This window comes from Nematolebias whitei, chromosome 6 (genome assembly GCF_014905685.2).
Source record: "Nematolebias whitei isolate Nwh7 chromosome 6, NemWhi1, whole genome shotgun sequence".
NCBI classification, from domain to species: Eukaryota; Metazoa; Chordata; class Actinopteri; order Cyprinodontiformes; family Rivulidae; genus Nematolebias; species Nematolebias whitei.
Window position 1 is genome coordinate 25085030 of NC_056503.1, and position 18306 is coordinate 25103335.

The 18306-nt window shown below is 39.2% G+C and overlaps 1 protein-coding gene across 1 annotated transcript in view; it reads right to left on the minus strand.

Annotated features, from left to right (window-relative positions):
• Positions 1–4381: 4381 nt before the first annotated feature.
• The window catches only part of LOC119411203 (tumor necrosis factor receptor superfamily member 19), a 34264-nt gene continuing 20339 nt past the window's right edge, over positions 4382–18306 (minus strand). The window contains exons 6-10 of the mRNA XM_037678133.1: positions 9348–9509; positions 6934–7062; positions 6679–6778; positions 5206–5456; positions 4382–5075 (exon numbers count right to left, since the gene is read on the minus strand). Of these exons, the coding sequence (XP_037534061.1) occupies positions 5071–5075; positions 5206–5456; positions 6679–6778; positions 6934–7062; positions 9348–9509 (647 nt within the window). The 3' untranslated portion in view covers positions 4382–5070. The remainder of the gene's footprint in view (positions 5076–5205; positions 5457–6678; positions 6779–6933; positions 7063–9347; positions 9510–18306) is intronic.

An 18306-nucleotide genomic window follows, 5' to 3' on the forward strand; every position in this document is an offset into this window, starting at 1 on the left:
ACACAGATGAGAAACAGACAACAATAGACAAATCATTTAAAATCATAAAATGAAAAGTAAATAAAGACTATATTTAAAAACAAGAAACAAACAACTACATTATAAAGCGATGTAAAATATTAAAAACAAGAACATGTCTGTGTTAGTTTTTGCCATGAACTTAGCAGTTGTTTAAAATCCCTTATTTAGTTATCGTTTTGTTTTTTTTGCCAGTTTATTTCCAGTGGTGGACCCAGCTAACTAGAAAGTTGGCTTCGCTAACTGCTAATTCGCTAACTTAAAATTTAGCTTCGCTAATGCAAAACTACTAACCTGATTTTTTTTTTATATCGGAAGCTAATGCTAAAGTGCTAACTTTTATCGTGCACTGCTAATGCTGTAAGACTTAACGTGACAACGTTGTAAGTGAACACAACTCAAAACGGTTCATAAATCAAAGGTAAAGTGTCCAAGTCCTGTTCAGAGGCAGAAATGTATCTGGTCCATCTGAACCAAAGAGGTGAAGCAGAGTGATGCATTCAATGTGTGTCGGACATCTCCTTCGTGTCATTTACTTTAATGAATTACCTCACTTTGGCAATCCTCTTTGTGGTTAACTACTTTTATAAACTAGCTACAAAGTTGCTGTGCGTCATCATCAATATTCTCTCTGTAATAAATTTGTCTTAAAGTAAAGATGTCTGAAGAAAAGTGTGAGAGAGTCACGTCCCAGAGACAGTTTGAACATTGCAAAGCATGCTGGGTAGGAATTTTGTGCGTCTCTGAGTATGAAAATGTTGTTTTTTTCATGTTTCATGTTTTATTTCCCTGTTCAGGTTTTGTTTGGCATTTATGTTAAACTGACACCATGAGTCAGAGACTTTTTGTGGTAGATATGGGGGGTGGGGGTGGGGGGGACTGTAAGGGTGGTGACATCACCGGATGTTGCTTACCTTTGCTTAGCTAAAAATAGCTCTGCGTAGCATAGCATTGCTCCATCCTGTCTAGAACACTCCTGTATGCTCTGTGCTATCTTTAGAAAAAATTAGCGGAGTTAAATGTACTGGATTTCATTTAAGTGGACGCTAATTCCCTAAACACTAATCCACTGGAAGGAAAGTTAGTTCTGCTATTAGTGGAACAGTGCCCACCACTGGTCTCATCCCCTCCACAACTACCGTCTGCTCATTAGTTTTCCACTTTTTGTTCACAATGCAGCAGAACATTGTTTTTTCCTGCTCAAGTCAGCATGAGGAAGAATACAGGCCTCACGGGCAAAATCAGCCACGCATTTGTTTATTTATCATACCACAAAATAATGCATCCCCCAAAAACTGGATCCTGTTTTAAAATATTAGATAAAAAAAAAAGACTAAAATTTCCACCCTTGTCTTTGGGCAGCAAAACCACAACATTTAGGCAACAATGACATCATAGCCCCATCTCTAACCTTTGACCTGAGCATGTCCTCATCTGTATTGTGTTTACAGTTTGAGGCTGCAGTGGTTGGAGCAGTCGTCCTCCAATGGGAGAGTTGAGGGTTCGGTTCTACCAACAGTCACATGTAGAAGTGTCCCTGAGCAAGACACTGAACCCCTCATTGTCTTCGATGTGTCCCATCAGTGTATGGATGTGATAAAGCTCTGATTAGTCCCTATTGAGTGATTTGTTCCATTATCTTTGTAGAGGTCTAGTAGAGTGCTGTATGAATGTGTGTGGAGGTAAATGAGGGCACAGGTTGTGTTGTAAACACTTGTGGAGTATCTTGATTACATAGAAAGGCACTGTGTAAGTACCATTTACCGTTTTGCACTTTCTGCTCTCGCTCCACACCTTGTCTCCTGTTTTTGGTGTTTTAATGGCAGAGCGCCACGTACAGGCCCAGTTGCTACAGCATTTTGAATCATCGTTGGCATTTCCTCATCCATGAGGATGTTCTTTTGAAATGGTGCCAAGTTTTCAAGAAGACTTAAAAACAAATAAATATATTGTTTTGGGAAAAAAAAACATATCCGTGTGGACAGGACCTTTGCGTTTTCCAACTAGTGGTCAAAAATCACAAACCACTGAGATGAAGGACACGATTACCAGTTTTCTGCTTCTTTATTTGCATTAATATTAATATGGATTGCATTAATAGAATATGGAGACCATCCTGTCTCCATATTCTCATCCTCCGAATTTCCCCCACTAGTACTTGCCATCTGATCCACTCACAACCCGGATTATGCCAAGAACCACCTTTAAATTAACTTAACAAACTTCCAGTTAACCGTCCGTTCAAACTCAGCGTCCTCCACCTGGCGTTGGGGAGTGGTGGCGCAGAGGTTAGAGAGGTGGGCTTGTGATCCGAAGATCGCCGGTTCACGCCCCGGCCCCGACAACATCAAAAATTGTGGGTGGGGTAGGTGAAACACCCACACTTGCCCCCACCCTCATTCGTCCCACTCTGGGCCCATGAGCAAGGCCCTTAACCCCCACCATGTGCTCCCTAAACAGGTCTCTCTTGAAAATGAGTTCTCGTGGCTCAATGAGACTAACCTGGATAAATAAAGGCTAAATAAATAAAAAAATTTAAAAAAAATATAGAAATACAGATGTCCATTTTTGAAACAAAAGGCCTTTTTGTTGCAGTTTGTATTTGCTGCCAAGACTTAAAAGGGAAACCAGCAAACTTTGGTAGATGAAGGATGCTGACTCAGCCTTGTCAGAGTGCTTCGTCAGCACCACAGTGTCTGTTTTAGATGGGAACCATGAGTCGGGCTGGGACTGTAACGTTGTCTATGCTTGCCTTCCTCACACCTGAGGCTGAGGAGGAGCTTCCCAAGGTGTGAGCACAACTTCAGAGAGCTAACCAGGTGTTCCTCAAGACAGCAGACTGCAGTTGGACTCTGTTTTTCAATGTCCCTGTGATCAACTTCTGGTTGGAGTCGAAGCATTTTATACCAGCAGAACGTTTTAAACTCGACTAAAGAACAAGCATCGTGTAAATTATTGTCATTCTGTGATTTTACACATCAAAATAAAAGTTGACTTCAAGAGGAGTGTCCAGCCAGTGGAAAACGGTTCTCTTAAGCAATAGTTTGGGAAAGATTAAACAATATCTTACCTGTTGTAGATAAGATGGCTTGTGAAGGAATGTAGTTTGATTCTGTCCACATCAACTAGCTAATTGGTAGTCTGAGCGAGGACGACATCAAAGTGGATTATTTAGTCTTAACACCCTAATCTCAAAAGTTTCAGAGGTTCCTGAAAATGTTGTTTTATAAATTTTTACAGCACCATGAATGTAATATCTGATTATTCCAGAAGAAAAATTAGGATATTCCTACAAAAGGGACTACTGTTAGTTGCTGTTGCTTCTGTTTGCCCTGGGAAAACCCATATTCTACATAAATAACGTTATCATGTAAAAATGATGGCGCAAAATACTAGCAAAACTAGCATTTGTGTTAACCTGTATGAAAGTTTCATGTTGTAGCAGTTTTAGGGCTCACCAGTCCACTTGTTCTCCTCACAAGCTCTTTAATGTTGTCAGAATTACATTTTCTCCAAATAGAAGTTGTTCCAAGTGCTATCTACAACAGGTAAGATATTGATAGTTATTCACCTTTCCAGAAAACTTCAATTCAAAAACTCTGAACAAGCTTTTGGCGAAAACTAGAAAAATGTGTTGTAAAGTTAAACAATTTAAATAAAAAATATTTGTACCTGTAAAAAAAATGCTAGTTTTATAGATAACTTTTAATAATTGTTTTTATATATATATATATATAATGTTTGTGAATATTTTTTGTACAGTGCCCTGAGATACATAAACTGAATTAAATTAATTTAACTTGATCTCATTTTTGAAATACTGTAATCAGCTTGTAAATGTTAAAATGTAAAAAGAACAGGATTTCTTGAGGTTTGACAGGAATTACCGTATTTTCCGGCGTATAAGTCGCAGGGTTTTTTTTTTTTTGCATAATTTGTCAGTCCTGCAACTTATATATGTTTTTTCCCTCCATATTCATAACGCAATTTTTGACTGACACTTTAAATTTCTAACAATTGCAACAGTGAGTCGTCCTGTGTGCGCTCGCGTCACTCAGCTGGTGCAGGCGGAGGAACGCTGGAGAGGTAGCGGCTCGGATGGATGGATGGATGGATGGCGTCGCACCGTCCAGGTGAAATTAAGCTGTTTTGACTATTAAATAAACATGACAGGTCAGCGGTGACACATAATAAATACCACTTATACGCCGGACAATACGGTAAGTAAATATTTTCAGAATACTGTAGGCGCCTGTTTCATTTATTAAATTAGCATATTTGGCAATTTCAAACTCGGCAGTCATGAATAAATATAATAGATACAATTCACAAATATGTGGAGAAAAAAGGACAAATTTGATGGTTTGATTGTGTTGAAGTGGTTTATTTACAGCATCCATACAACCAACAACACCCACTGGGGTGAGGAAGGCAAACATGTCATGTCTGCAGTCTGTTACAAAAATATTCACCTATTTGCTATTTTACAGTATCTACAACACATTTATCACTCGGACGTTCCTCGTTCGACTTGTTCCAGTATCAGGATCGTCTTCAAGGTGCAACATGATCATTTGACCCTTTGTCACATTTCAAACTGTCACTCTGTTTTTGTTTCTTCTTCCACACAGCAGCTCCGTAACAGCAGACTGTGAAATGAGCTGTACAAGTTTCTGTTTTCCTCCATGTAGAGATGCTCAAAGATCAGATGTGTGGAGCAGAGGATCACCGCAGCTGCTTCATAGTCACGAGTCAGTGAGCCACCTTCATGTGAGTTAACCGCCTCGTTCTGCGGGGAGCCATGTTGAACCCTGCAGGTTGCTCGGCTGCACCTGTTTACATGTGTGTACATATTCTGTTTGGACCTGACCAAGGGATCAATGAGGAGGCACTTCAAGGAGACAACGTGACCCCACGTGTGTGTGTGTGTGTGTGTGTGTGTGTGTGTGTGTGTGTGTGTGTGTTTAGAAAGACGAGTGTGCAACCTGAGAGAGAATCAGGCTGCGGCCGTTGTTCAGTCCAGCGTGGAACACAAAATAACAGAAATCCACTTCATCCTGGGAAGAAACAAAAATCCTTGCAGAGATTAGTAACTTTAGAGACTGAAGACGCAGCTCGGAAGGTTATCGAGGAGATCAAATGCAACTTTCATCAGTTTTGCGTGTGTTCGTTCCTGCAGCCACTCACCTTCCTGCGCCGGTGCATGTTTGGGAAGGAGCGCGTCTGTCGCAGCGTTGCTCCACTCCACGCTCCTCTCCGATGAGTCCTCCTTCAGCACGGACTCTTCCTCTCCTGCGAGTCTTCCTACAGAGCTGCGCTGAGGAATCCCCAAATATTCTGGAGGTTCAAAATGTCCTCTCATCCCAACATCTCCCCCACAGTCAGCTTCTAGATGGCCCTCCAGCTGCGTGGAGGTGACCTCGTTCAGGGTCGTGTTTCTGGGGAACCAAAAGAAATGTCAGCGCCTTGAACATTTCCACGTTTTGTCACAACCGCTAAGGGTTTTACTGGGACGTCGTAGAACAACACAAAGGAGAATAAAATGAGGCAAAATGATACATCATTATTATTATTTTTTTCTTACAAATAAAAATCTGAAAAGTACGACGGAGCTTTAGGGCCACGCTAAGAAAATAAAATTAAAAGCCATAAAATTAGGAGAAAAAGTTGTACGAGGTTTTTTTTTTTTTTGCAGCTCTCTTTTTTTTCCCACAAGTCGGATACTGACACAACCTGTCGATCAATCCAGTAGGCGTGTCAGCAAATGACCAATCCGAAGCTAAATGCTCTTTACCTGCAGAGCTGCTGCTGCCCATCAGAGTATACCACGTTACTGTAAGCAGGTTCAAAGTCCTGACACTGATAATAATCTGATGCTGATGTGCTCACAGATTAACTATCTTATTTATAAAACCAATACCAAAGTATAACTTAACAAGATGCTCAATATTTTTAATTTTACCACAGTTAAAATGCAGTAAACTGCTTTATCGTGTCGGAGTTCGGATAATATTACAACTCGTTTAGCTTCGGATTGGTCATTTGCTGACACGCCTACTGGATTGATTGATTGACAGTTTGCGTCATGGATACGATTCGTGGAAAAAAAACAAATGAGAGTTAAAAAAAAAAAGTTTTTAAAGTCTCGTACGACTTTATTCTCGTAATTTTATGGCTTTTAATTTTTTTTTTTCATAGCGTGGCCCTAAAGCTCCGTCGTAGAAAAGTGTGTCTTGTATTTATATTCAGGATCAATACGTTGTTTCCAGTTTGGATCTTAAGATGCGTGAGCACTTTTAAAGGCACCGTGGCTGTTAATGCTAGCAACACCCACTGCTGTTGCTCATGCTTCAAACTAATTAATTGCGAACACTAAATCATCTGCAGCGCACGATAGAAAAAAGATTACTACCCTGGAGGGCTGTGGAGCAGTTTAATGTTTAACTGGCTGTCAGGTTTACTGTAGGCTTATTAAAGCCCAGATCACAGAGGAGGACTCCGTCTCTAATCAATATGCAGAGCCGTGTGAAAACTAGAGTGCAAGTTTGTTTTGTAGCCTTCTGCGGAAAGTACTCTACTTTTAGTATTTTAGACAGTACAGTGCTTTTAGTAAGATTTTTGTGTGTGTTTGTACTTTGAGAGGATTTACTGAACCCTCACCTGTGACTGAGACTCCTCTGGGACTGGAAGGAGCCGATGTCCTGGCTCTGACCCAGACTGCAGCTCTCCTCACAAGGAGATGGAATCAGGTGGACTGGACCTAAATGTGACACAACGCACAAAAAGTACACGTTGCTACAACACAAAACTTTCCCATTTCCACCGTTGCTGCCTAAATCTCTGTCTAAATGCACCCTAATGCCACCCTGCAGCATCACATTCTTTAACTGGGACCTGAAGTCTGGTCCAACCCACCACAGCTGTGTTCAGGGCCCAGCTCACACCGGCAGCAGGGTCTCTGGGGGAAGTCATGGAGCCAGCGGGCGTCCAGACACGAAAGTTCTGCCCCAGCATAAGGACAGTCCTGGGACCTCAGAGAAGTTGCTAAAAAATAAAATAAAAAATAAGTTCATTACATTTGTTTTTATGCTGAAACAAAACAAAAGGCAACAACCAGACAATGAATGAAGAATTAAACTCTTGTTTCTTCAGTCTAAGAAGGTTCAAAGAGTTACAGCAGGTAAGACATTAACTACTAATACCCTTTCCACTGAACTCCAACATGTTGGAACACTGCCTTTAATAACTTATTACTAATAACATGCTTCTAAAGGATTTACTAACAGTCTGTTCGTTTATGACCTAGTCCATTTGTTTTGTTGTGTCCACTGAATAGAAGTATGAGTAATTTACACATCGTCGCTGTGGAGAAATCAGCATTAAATGGATGTTTTTTATAGTAGAATTGTCTCGAGTCTCATTTGGGTGGATAATAAATGTCACTGCTTTTAACTGTTAGCATGTCTGTGGCTGATTGGGCACGGGGTGGGGCGAGTGCCTCAAAACAAATCACTGACAAAATGTGCAACTCAAGTGTTCACTTTGCAGCCATTAAATATGTGAGAGAAAAGCACAACAAAACAAAAACGAATAACTACTAACGCCTTGATAAATCCTACCACACACTGTTTCTGACGAGGTTACCTGGGAAACGTGACATCATTAAAAAGGCGCCCGGGGATGTTTCTCATGCTTAATCACCTCTGACCTCATGAATTCTGCTCGTCATGCAAGTTCCCACAAACGTGCAATATCAAGCGGCAAAAAACATTTAACCTGTTTGTGGAGGGAAATGGAGCAGAGGAGTGAACCGCAAACAGCAGCACTCTCTCTTCTTAGAGTTTTAAGGTCTCTGAAATGTGTTGTTGGATTTCCATCTTTGTAATGACTGCAGGTAAGACCAGGTATAAAAATAAAAAAAAAACAGATCTGCATGTTAAATATATCTGTAATATCACTAAAATTAGAAACATCCTGTCTAAAAATGATGCACAAAAACTGGTTCATGCATTTGTCACGTCTAGACTGGACTATTGTAATGGTTTGTTATCTGGGTGTCCAAATACTTTAAAAAGTCTTCAGTTGATCCAAAATGCTGCTGCCAGAGTCTTAACTGGCGTTAGTGGGAGAGATCATCCCTCCAGTTTTAGCTTCTCTACACTGGCTCCCTGTCAAGTCCAGAATTGGATTCAAAATCTTACTTCTAACCTACAAAGCTCTCAACAACCTAGCTCCATCTTATATTTGAGATCTTATTGTTCCATATTTTCCTAACAGAGCACTTTGCTCTCAGACTTTTTTCCCAGGACATCCTTGTAAAAGAGAAATGAATACAAATGAATAGTTATATCATGAGTTGGGGGTCGGTCTCTGCTGCTGCCTCGTCTAATTTGGGCACAGTAGTTCTAAGAATGAGTGGGTTGTTGCCATTTTTGTGTCTGCTAGGGTCAGATAGCTGTAGCAGCCATCTTTGAATTGGGCTGATGCCACGAATTCATCAGTTGTAAATGTACATCATTGTGCGAGTTTCATTAAAATATGTTCAGTGGTTCATAATTATAAATATAACAAAACACTTATAATAATTACAATATTTAACAATAAACGCTCTCACAGATAGCAGTGTGTGACATCATGTCACTGCCTGATGTTTTGCAGCTGTTTCAGAGCACACAGAAGCTTCCCTCTGGTTTGGATATCCTAACTAAACCACATATTGTTCTGGTGTTCTGTTGACTGTGCATTGAAAAGCCAGCACCTGCTGCGAGGTTCAAAGTTCACTGCTTGCAGAACTAGATGGAAAATAAATGTTTTGTTTTTTCCCCCATGGATCCTGGGACGGCAGAGGTAACACTGAAATGATTGGTTCAGAAACTGCTCGCTCACTGATATATAAACAGAGAACATCAAACTTATTAAAAAGAGGTTTTAAGGAACAACAAAGTCCATGCTCAATAATCCAGGTATACAATCCAACATTTTTCAGTCAGGTCATCTGGACAGTTTCTTTTTTTGTGCTGAAACGTTTCACCTTCGATCCAGAAGGCTTCATCAGTCAAGGAAACACAACACAAAACTGATCCTTCCCCAAACAGCTTACTCCAAAGTGGAACAAACCAGTTCTGTTGGTGCTAAGATGGTCTCTTTGCCACGCCCCCTCCTCCATTGCCGGCCCTCTTCCTTGGTGACAGTTGTGTCAAACTGGTTTGAAGGTGAAACGTTTCAGCACAAAAAAAGAAACTGTCCAGAGGACCCGACTGAAAAATGTTGGATTTTAAGGAACAGTTTTGGACACAAGAAATCAGTTTCAGATCATCGAGACAAACCGCTGGGCTTCTTCTCCAGCAGCTGCCTCTTGCAGTAGATGACACACAGAACCAGCAGCGCCAGCAGAACCGTAGCCAACGCGCTGCAGATGACCGCGGCCAGCGCCATGTCCCGCGGGCTGGTCACCACTGAGGGGAGGGCCACCAGGTTCACACGCCCACTGCCTGCAAGGAGAGCGGAAAAAAACACGTGTTAGTGGGGCTTTTATTCACTTGTCTTTTAACATCTTACATTTATTAACCAAGAACAAACACATGCACTTACTAAATGCTTTTCACACAGAACAAACAAAATAACAATAAATAATTTGTATCTAATTTAGAGTTCATTTTCAATGACAGGAAGCCATAAAGTCAATAATTAATTCATTTTTAAAGTTAAAGCTTCGATCGCGCGACCTCGCTGAGAGGGGGCAGCTCTACAAACTAAGCCATCGTGCTGTTACTGTTAGCAAAATATCTTGAATTGAAGATAATGGATGGATGGATCCAATAAGAGAATATGCATCAGCTGATCCGTCTCTTCTCAGAGAATCAAGCCAGTTCAGTTCTGTACAAGGTCCGGTGGTGTCAACCCCCAGAATGGTTTGATGCTCAAACTGCCCGCCACAGTGTGTGACCCCCACCTGAGGATTGCAATTTCCCCAGCATAGATTTGTTTTATATTTACCATTATGCACTGACGGTTCATTTTTAGCGTTCAGTTCATTTTTTTCCATAATGGACTTTCAGTATCACGGTCGCCTGCTCTTAGTGTTGGCAGACATTTCTGCAAGCTGTGAACACTTTACATATTACAACGAAACAAATTTCATAGCTTCAAATGCAACAAATATCTAAAACAATAAGGGCATAAGTAGAGCAGAAGAAGCCTTTATATAATCCATCTCTTTTTGACCGATGAGAAGCTGGAAAGATAAGAATAAATATTCCTCTGCGCCTGGAGTCAGTAATCTTTTTGCTCTGGCTTAATGAAGCAAGCAGCAGAGTTCAAAGAGAAAACGCCTGTGGTGGATTCTCCCATTAACTGCCTCTGTCTTGTTCTCGACAGAAGATGATTTACAGACATTTTTCCCTCTACTGTGCCTCCAGGATCCCTCGCAATGCAAATCAATAAGCGCACACACGGCGCAGGGTTTTAGAAACGGCTCAAATCTGAATGTGCGAGACAAAAAAACAAGAGAGAAACAGAGTTGTGCGTATCGTTGCACAAATCCCATCTTTTCTGAAATGAAATGCGATGGCTGTGTTTGCAGACCCTCCCACCCCCCTTTCACACACACGCACCATAACCACCCTTAATTGTTTACTAACCTGTCCAAATTATTACTAAGCCATCAGTTTATGTTACTCACTATTAGAGTTTTGATACATATGTGACGCAGTGGAGGGCCTGTCCATGTCACCAGGTAAAGTATACGGGACTCATGCTGGTTAAAGTAGTCAGAATGACCACATGCTGCAGTGCAAAAACTGTGAAAATACAGTAGAAATGTTTTGCCACAATTTATATTTGCGTAAACATGAATGCATAAAGACACCGTCTAGTCACCCCGGTAACTAAAATAGCATATTATAGTGTCACTAATCTGCCGTTACGTTTAAGTTTCCTAACAGACATGTCTTTAGAAACAAACCTTTTAATTCCAACACTTTTAAATTTCTTTGAAGGTAACTATTATTCTCCAGCTGTCTTAATGTCAGGAAATCCCTACGTATAATGCTGGGCCTCTGTGAATCTTGAAGATGACCCTTTTTAAATATAGGGCAGACATTCCTAAAGACATCGCTCCAAACCAATAAAAATGTTGTTTTCAAACCGGCGCTCTTTTAAATAAAACGATGTTAGGCGAGCTGATGAATCACCAAATTTCAATAAACTGTGTTTCTTTTTAAGATTCTTGAAATGGAGAATTACAAATAATAATAATAACTCGTCATTGGGACGGCATTCGTCACAAATGTTCTTTGAATATTAATTATTGGTGGTATTTTCATTTGAGGTAAGCTTTGAATTATTCAGGCGTCTAACCTAAAGGGATGTTCCAGTGTTGTATCGACACAATAGATAAGTGAAAAAACCAGTTCTAAACTGGATCTTCAATCACTTCAACAGCAGTATGTCAGAAAGTCACAAAGACGCAATTTGTTCCACATTTTCTTAATTTGTTCTAGTCTTGAGTTGGATTTATTAAAAATACATCACAGACTTATACATCAAATATTTTAGCACCAACAAGGTGAATCACAAGAATTAAAAGGTGAAAAATCCGACATACAGTTGATCAGAGCACGTGAAGAATCATCTCGCGGGTCTGTCAGGTTTCTGCTACACTTTTATTTCTTTAACACAAAGTGTGATGCTATCAAGTGGAAGAACTGGACTAACATTCAGTTTAGTCCAGTTTATCTAAAGAAAAACTGGAAAAAGTCCAAAGAAATAAAGCTCAAGGTCACAAGAGTACTGCATACAGCACACTATGCTACTGTTGACAAACTATTATACAGCAACACAACTATCTATAGCAATGGCCTGACTATCCATCCATCCATCCATCCATCCATCCATCATCTTCCTCTTGTTCTGAAGTCAGGTCGCGGGGGCAGCAGTTTGAACAGGGAGGTCCAGACATCTCTTTCCACAACGACCTCTTCCAGCTCTTCTGGGAGAACTCCAAGGTGTTTCCAGGCCAACCGAGAGACATAATCTCAGTGTCCTGAGTCTTCCTCAGGGTCTCCTCCCAGGTGGACATGCCCGAAGCACCTCCCTAGGGAGGCGCCCAGGAAGCATCCTTACCAGATGCCCAAACCACCTCAACTGGCTCCTCTCGATGTGGAGGAGCAGCGTTTCTACTCCGAGTCTCTCCCAGATAACTGAACTTCTCACCCTGTCTCTAATGGAGAGTCCTGCTACCCTTTTTTCATTCAATCTTTATTTATACAGGTTAGTCTCATTGAGCCTCGAGGACTCATTTACAAGAGAGACCTGTAACTATAGATAGTATAGTACAGTATACACTACTATACTGTAGACCCTGTGGAGGAAACTCATTTCAACCGCCTGCATCCAAGATCTCGTTCTTTCAGTCACTACTCAGAGCTCGTGACCACAGGTGAGGGTAGGAACGTAGACCGACCGGTGAACAGAGAGCTTTGCCTTACAGCTCAGCTCTCTCTTCACCACAACGGACCGGTACAGTTTAACCTTAGTTTTGTGGCCACATGACAGAAGCAACATGTGTCACACTACCAACACAAGTCACCCACTCCCAACGTGATATCTGAGATTTGTGTGTGATCACTGTAGATCACCTTTGAATGTTTGTATGGCCAAAGGCTCTTAATGAATGATTAGGCCTTAGTGTACTTTAACATCATGATCTGCTGTTAAACTCATAAAGCACATTAGTTATCATTTGCTTTTTTGTTGAACAATACATGTACATGTGAGAAAAATAGTCCACAGCTGTATTATAAGATATACTATCTCTCTTCATGACTTCCACTCTCTAAAAACTTAGTCTGCCCCTCGAGGAACACAAAAGGTCTAAACATGTAAACTGTAGATTATATTAATATTGAACGACTGCAACCACCCTTCATATAAAAAAAATAAATAAATAAATAAAAAAACTTGAATGCAGAAACACATGTAATGTATGAAGTTATGGACTGGACCTTTTTTAAATGTTTGACCTTGATTTATGACCTTGAGCTTAGAGCTGGGGTGATGAAAATATGTTTTCTTTCTTTGAGGAGTCCCATAACATTTGTAAGGCATGCATTCTGCAAAAACCTTTCCTGCTACATAAAGAAAATAAAGTCTAAAAAAGTGTTAGCATCCAGTTCAGGAGCAGCAAACACTCCCCATTCTACTTGTTCAGAGTTTTTACATGTAAAAAAAATGAATATAAATCTGTATTTATTCCTAAATATCCATACATATTTGCTACTATTAATATTTGTTCATTTAAAAAGTTGCGTAACGCTGGAAAACTGTTCCTGTTGTTGATCAGGTTAACTATTTTTGTTGTAAAACATAAAAAGCAAATAGTCTTTCAGATTTAAGCATTCGAGTGGGTCTGTAAAAATAATATACATTTTTTTGTCGATATACTGCCTTTATTTTATATCAAGGAGGCAATGAAATGAGCTAACAGATGATTTCTGGCTGTGTTTCAACATTGCGGTGTCTGTTTAGTAAACAAAGCCCAGATGAAACTCCTCTGTGATATTTGTGTAAATCCAGTTGCGATAAGGCCAGCACAGGAAGTAGCTGCAAAAAGCAGATAGTGTTCTTTCAACATGCGTGAGTGCACGTATCAGTCCACTCGCCTCTTTATTTCACTTTCTCACTCTGTGATCCATCGGCAGAGCCAACGACTTCAGCAGATGAAACGCATTAAAGAGGCTGAAGGAAGCCATAAAAACACAACCTCATTTTTACTCAGCTCCAGAATAACCACTAGGAGAAAGGAAGGGGAGAATAAAAGGACATGGGGGCTAAGATTTACTGTCCATACCAGACAGTGACTGCCCCCACTGCACAGCTGCACCATTGCCTCAGGCCAGAATGATCGGCCCTTTAAGTTTTCACCACCCTCCTCGAGATAACCGTGAAGGGAATGGGGGCAGCAGGACTTTCAAACATTTGGAAATGCTCCACGGAGAGTCTCCGCTAACTGCCGGCTATGTTCCCAGACACAATGGCCATTTTGTTTCGTGGGCTGACTCCTGTATCAAATGGGGAAGCAGCACAGATGGACAAATGAGGGGACGGAGGGAGGCCAGTTGTCTCAAGGTCAGAGCACGCATACACATTTTTTTTAAAGCAGTACACATTTTTAAGCAAAAAAGACTAAATAATTGATCAAAGTTGATCTGTTGGCATCATTCTTGTGTCCAAAAACTGCTTGAGTTGATATCCTAAAGCTGTCGATATTTATTTATTTATTTGCAATGGTTTGTTATCTGGGTGTCCAAAATCTTCTTTAAAAAGTCTTCAGTTGATCCAAAATGCTGCTGTCAGAGTCTTAACTGGAATTACTGGGAGAGATCATCTCTCTCCAGTTTTAGCTTCTCTCCTTTGGCTCCCTGTCAAATTCAGAATAGAATTCAAAATCTTACTTCTAACCTACAAAGCTCTCAACAACCTAGCTCCATCTAATATTATGGATCTTATTGTTCCATATTTTCCTAACAGAGCACTTCACTCTCTGGCTGCAGGTTTACTTGCAGTTCCTAGAGTTTTCAAAAGCAGAATGGGAGGAAGATCTTCCAGTTCTCAGGCTCCTCTCTTGTGGAACCAACTTCCAGTTTCTGTCCATGAGACTGACACATTGTCCAGTTTTAAGACTGGACTTAAGACTTTGCTTTTTGATAAATCCTATAGTAAGTCAGCTTGGTTTCCTGACCTATTCCTTATCCTATGCTGCTATAACCTTAGACTCCTAGAGAACAAATTGACCTCATTTCATCAAATGAACAGTTACAAATGCATATGACTAGTTTGTATTTGTAATTATTCATTCTTAACATGTGATTTCTGTCTTTATGTCTTTCCTCCTAGAGAAAACCTGATGGCCTCCATCCTGGACCTGCCATTGTGTATCTGTTCCTCTCAAACCCAGCTGGTCGAAGCAGATGGCCGCTTGTCCAGAGCCTGGTTCTGCTGGAGGATTCTTCCTCATGAGGGAGTTTTTCCTTTCCACTGTTGCCTCTGTGCTCACTTTTTTTTTTTTTTTTTTTTTTTTTTATTAATAACACACAGAACTACAAAACACTACAAAAGAGAAAGATATATACAAACACTCGTGAAGGGTGTCAGAACTACAGTTTACAAGCTAGGGGGGTTACAAAATGATAAAAATTGAGTAATACATATATAAAAAACATTAAATGAAAAGAATAAACATAAGAAACAAAAAGGAGCAAAACAATATGAGAAACTTAAAACAACAAGTTTTTTGATATCTGTTGTGAAATGGTTCTAGCAGTTTTCCAGTTTTTTAATCTACTTATTGAAGAATAGTACAACTTGAATTCGTTCATAAAACACGGGAAGGAGGGCTGATTGTCCCTCCACTTACTACAATGAATGTGATACTTTGCTATAAGGATGACTATATTTATAGCATCGGAGTAAGCTGAGCTTAAATTATCCATGTAAAATAAAATGGCATCAGCATCAAAGGGAGGAATGTTCAGTTTTAGATTAATCCAGTTTGTAATGTCAGTCCAGAAACTTTGTGAGTATTGACATGAAAAAAACAAATGTTCAAGGGATTCATCTTCAGATTTACAGAAGGTACACAAATCCACCTCAAATTTAAATCTTCTGTGCAGAAGCATGGCTACTGGATAGATCTTATTTATTATTTTAAAATGGTTTTCTTTCACTTTAGGAGATATAGGCCATTTGACAAATTTTGAATGAGCAGAAGTCATTATGGTTTTATGATTTATATTGGGAGGTTTCTTGAATGAATCTTTGTTGTAATCATAGGAAATCGTTTGTCGCATGCATTCATTGATCATCTTGTTATTACATTTGAGATCAACTAAACTACAGTCATTTAGTTTTAATGTGGGCATGGAAACGGTCACCTTTGAATACATAATGATATTTTTAATTAACTGAATCAAGGCTAAAGGGATTGCTTTACATACCTTCATAAAATCTTTATGGCAGCAGCTAAGGTTATATTTTCTAACAAAAGATGAGAAATTTAAAAGATCTCCATTACAATCCAAGATGTCTGTTACAAAAATGATGCCTTTTTCATACCAGTCTTTTCTAAATATTGACTTTCTGCCCACTGTGATTGCTCTATTATTCCACAAAGTTGATCCATGAGGTGAGAAATTATGGTGAAATATCATTTTCCAGAACTGAAGAACTTGTTTGTGGAAGTTTGATAGTTTAACTGGAATCTTTGTCACTTCGAAGTCACACCTTGCAAGGAAGTCAATTCCTCCCAGCTGCTTAAAAATGGAGGCAGGGATGTGAAACCACATTGAATTTTGTTGTTGTAAAAAGGTTTTTAACCATTTAGTCCTAAATGTTCCAACCATTGCTTCAAAGTCTAGTGCATTGATACCACCATGCTCATGTTTTTTAACTAGTTGGGACCTTTTAACATAATGAGTCTTATTTTTCCACAAAAACTGAATAAAAAGATAATAGAGTTGGCTTTTCTTATGTTTTGTGGTGATATATACATAGAATGACATGGATAAACAGCCTTGGAAATGCCATCTGCTTTAGTCAACAGGTTCCTTCCAAAAATAGTCAGATCTCTTGTCAACCAACGGCTGAGACTTTGTTTCATACCCACTAAGCGGTTTGAGATGTTCTCATCTTCCCTTCTAACTGCGTTTTTAGATACTAGTACACCCAAATATTTAACTTCATGTACGCCTCTGTGCTCACTTGGGATGGGAGACTGCGACAAAGTGAAAACTCAAAGCAATCTGTTGTCTCTTTAGATAAAGAATGTTATTAACTGACTTTATATGCATCTATGTATGAATTGTACAGTGTCCTGAGATGACTTCTGTTGTGATTTGGCATTATATAAACAAACTGAATTGAACTTAACACAGGACCTCCAAAGCTCCTGCTGCCTACAGACCTCCTCAGGAACAGCTGCAGCATCCTCTCGCAGCAGGAAGTTGTTCTTTCTCACCAAGTGTACAACTTCATGCTGCTTTAATTTGGAAACCTTAAGGATACATTTAACTGCATATAACAACCAAAAGGCTGAAGTTAATAGGATCTGCAGCGTACTGAAATGTGAGGATATTGTAAACACACCCACAGCATTTGCTTTGCATAATGGCCATAAATTAGGCTGCTTATTTAACTCAGCACAGCAATCTACACATTGACAGCGGTGATAAATATAAAAACTAAACGCCTGCCATCTCTTGAAGAAATGCATATCACCTGCAGCCTTTCATGCCAGAGTGTTAAACTGAAAAGATTGTATGTTCAGAGTATGTGTTGAGAATGACTCTCAGATTAATTCAGCCTAATTCAGCAAAAATGTGCGCTCTCCACTTCCTTATGGTAATTTAAGCTTTTTTTCTGATGTTTTTAGCTGCATTTCAGCTTGTTTTTTTGTTGACAATTTCAGCTTATTTCAGATAATTTCCACTTATTTGTTCTCATTTATGCTTCTTTCAACATAATTGGGCAAACGTGTTCTTTCTGATTTTTTCTGCTAATTTAAGCTTTTCTACCTTTTCAGCATTTTTAGCTAATTTCAACTGTTTTCAGATAGATTCAAAATTTTCATGGTAATTGTTGCTACTTTAAGCCTAATTAACTTCTTTATGTAATTTCAGCTTGTTATGCTACTTTCAGCCTTTTTCTGCTCTTTCAGATACTATTCAGCAGTTTTTTTTTGCTAATTTTAGCCTTTTCAGCTAATTCCACTTTTTTTAAAGCTATTTTAAATTCCCTCCACTTCCTTCCGGTAGTTTAAACTTCTTTTAGCCTTTTTAGCTACTTTTCAGCTTTTATTGTTGCTAATTTCATCTTTTATATTTGCTAATTTTTCAGCTTTTAGTTGTTGCTAATTTCATCTTTTATAGTTGCTAATTTCAGCTTTTATATTTGCTAATTTTTCAGCTTTTATAGTTGCTAATTTCAGCTTTTATAGTTGCTAATTTCAGCTTTTATATTTGCTAATTTTTCAGCTTTTATAGTTGCTAATTTCAGCTTTTATAGTTGCAAATTTCAGCTTTTATAGTTGCTAATTTCAGCTTTTATATTTGCTAATTTTTCAGCTTTTATAGTTGCTAATTTCATCTTTTATAGTTGCTAATTTCAGCTTTTATAGTTGCTAATTTCAGCTTTTATAGTTGCTAATTTCATCTTTTATAGTTGCTAATTTCAGCTTTTATTGTTGCTAATTTCAGCTTTTATTGGCTAATTTCCTAATCTGCTAATTTATAT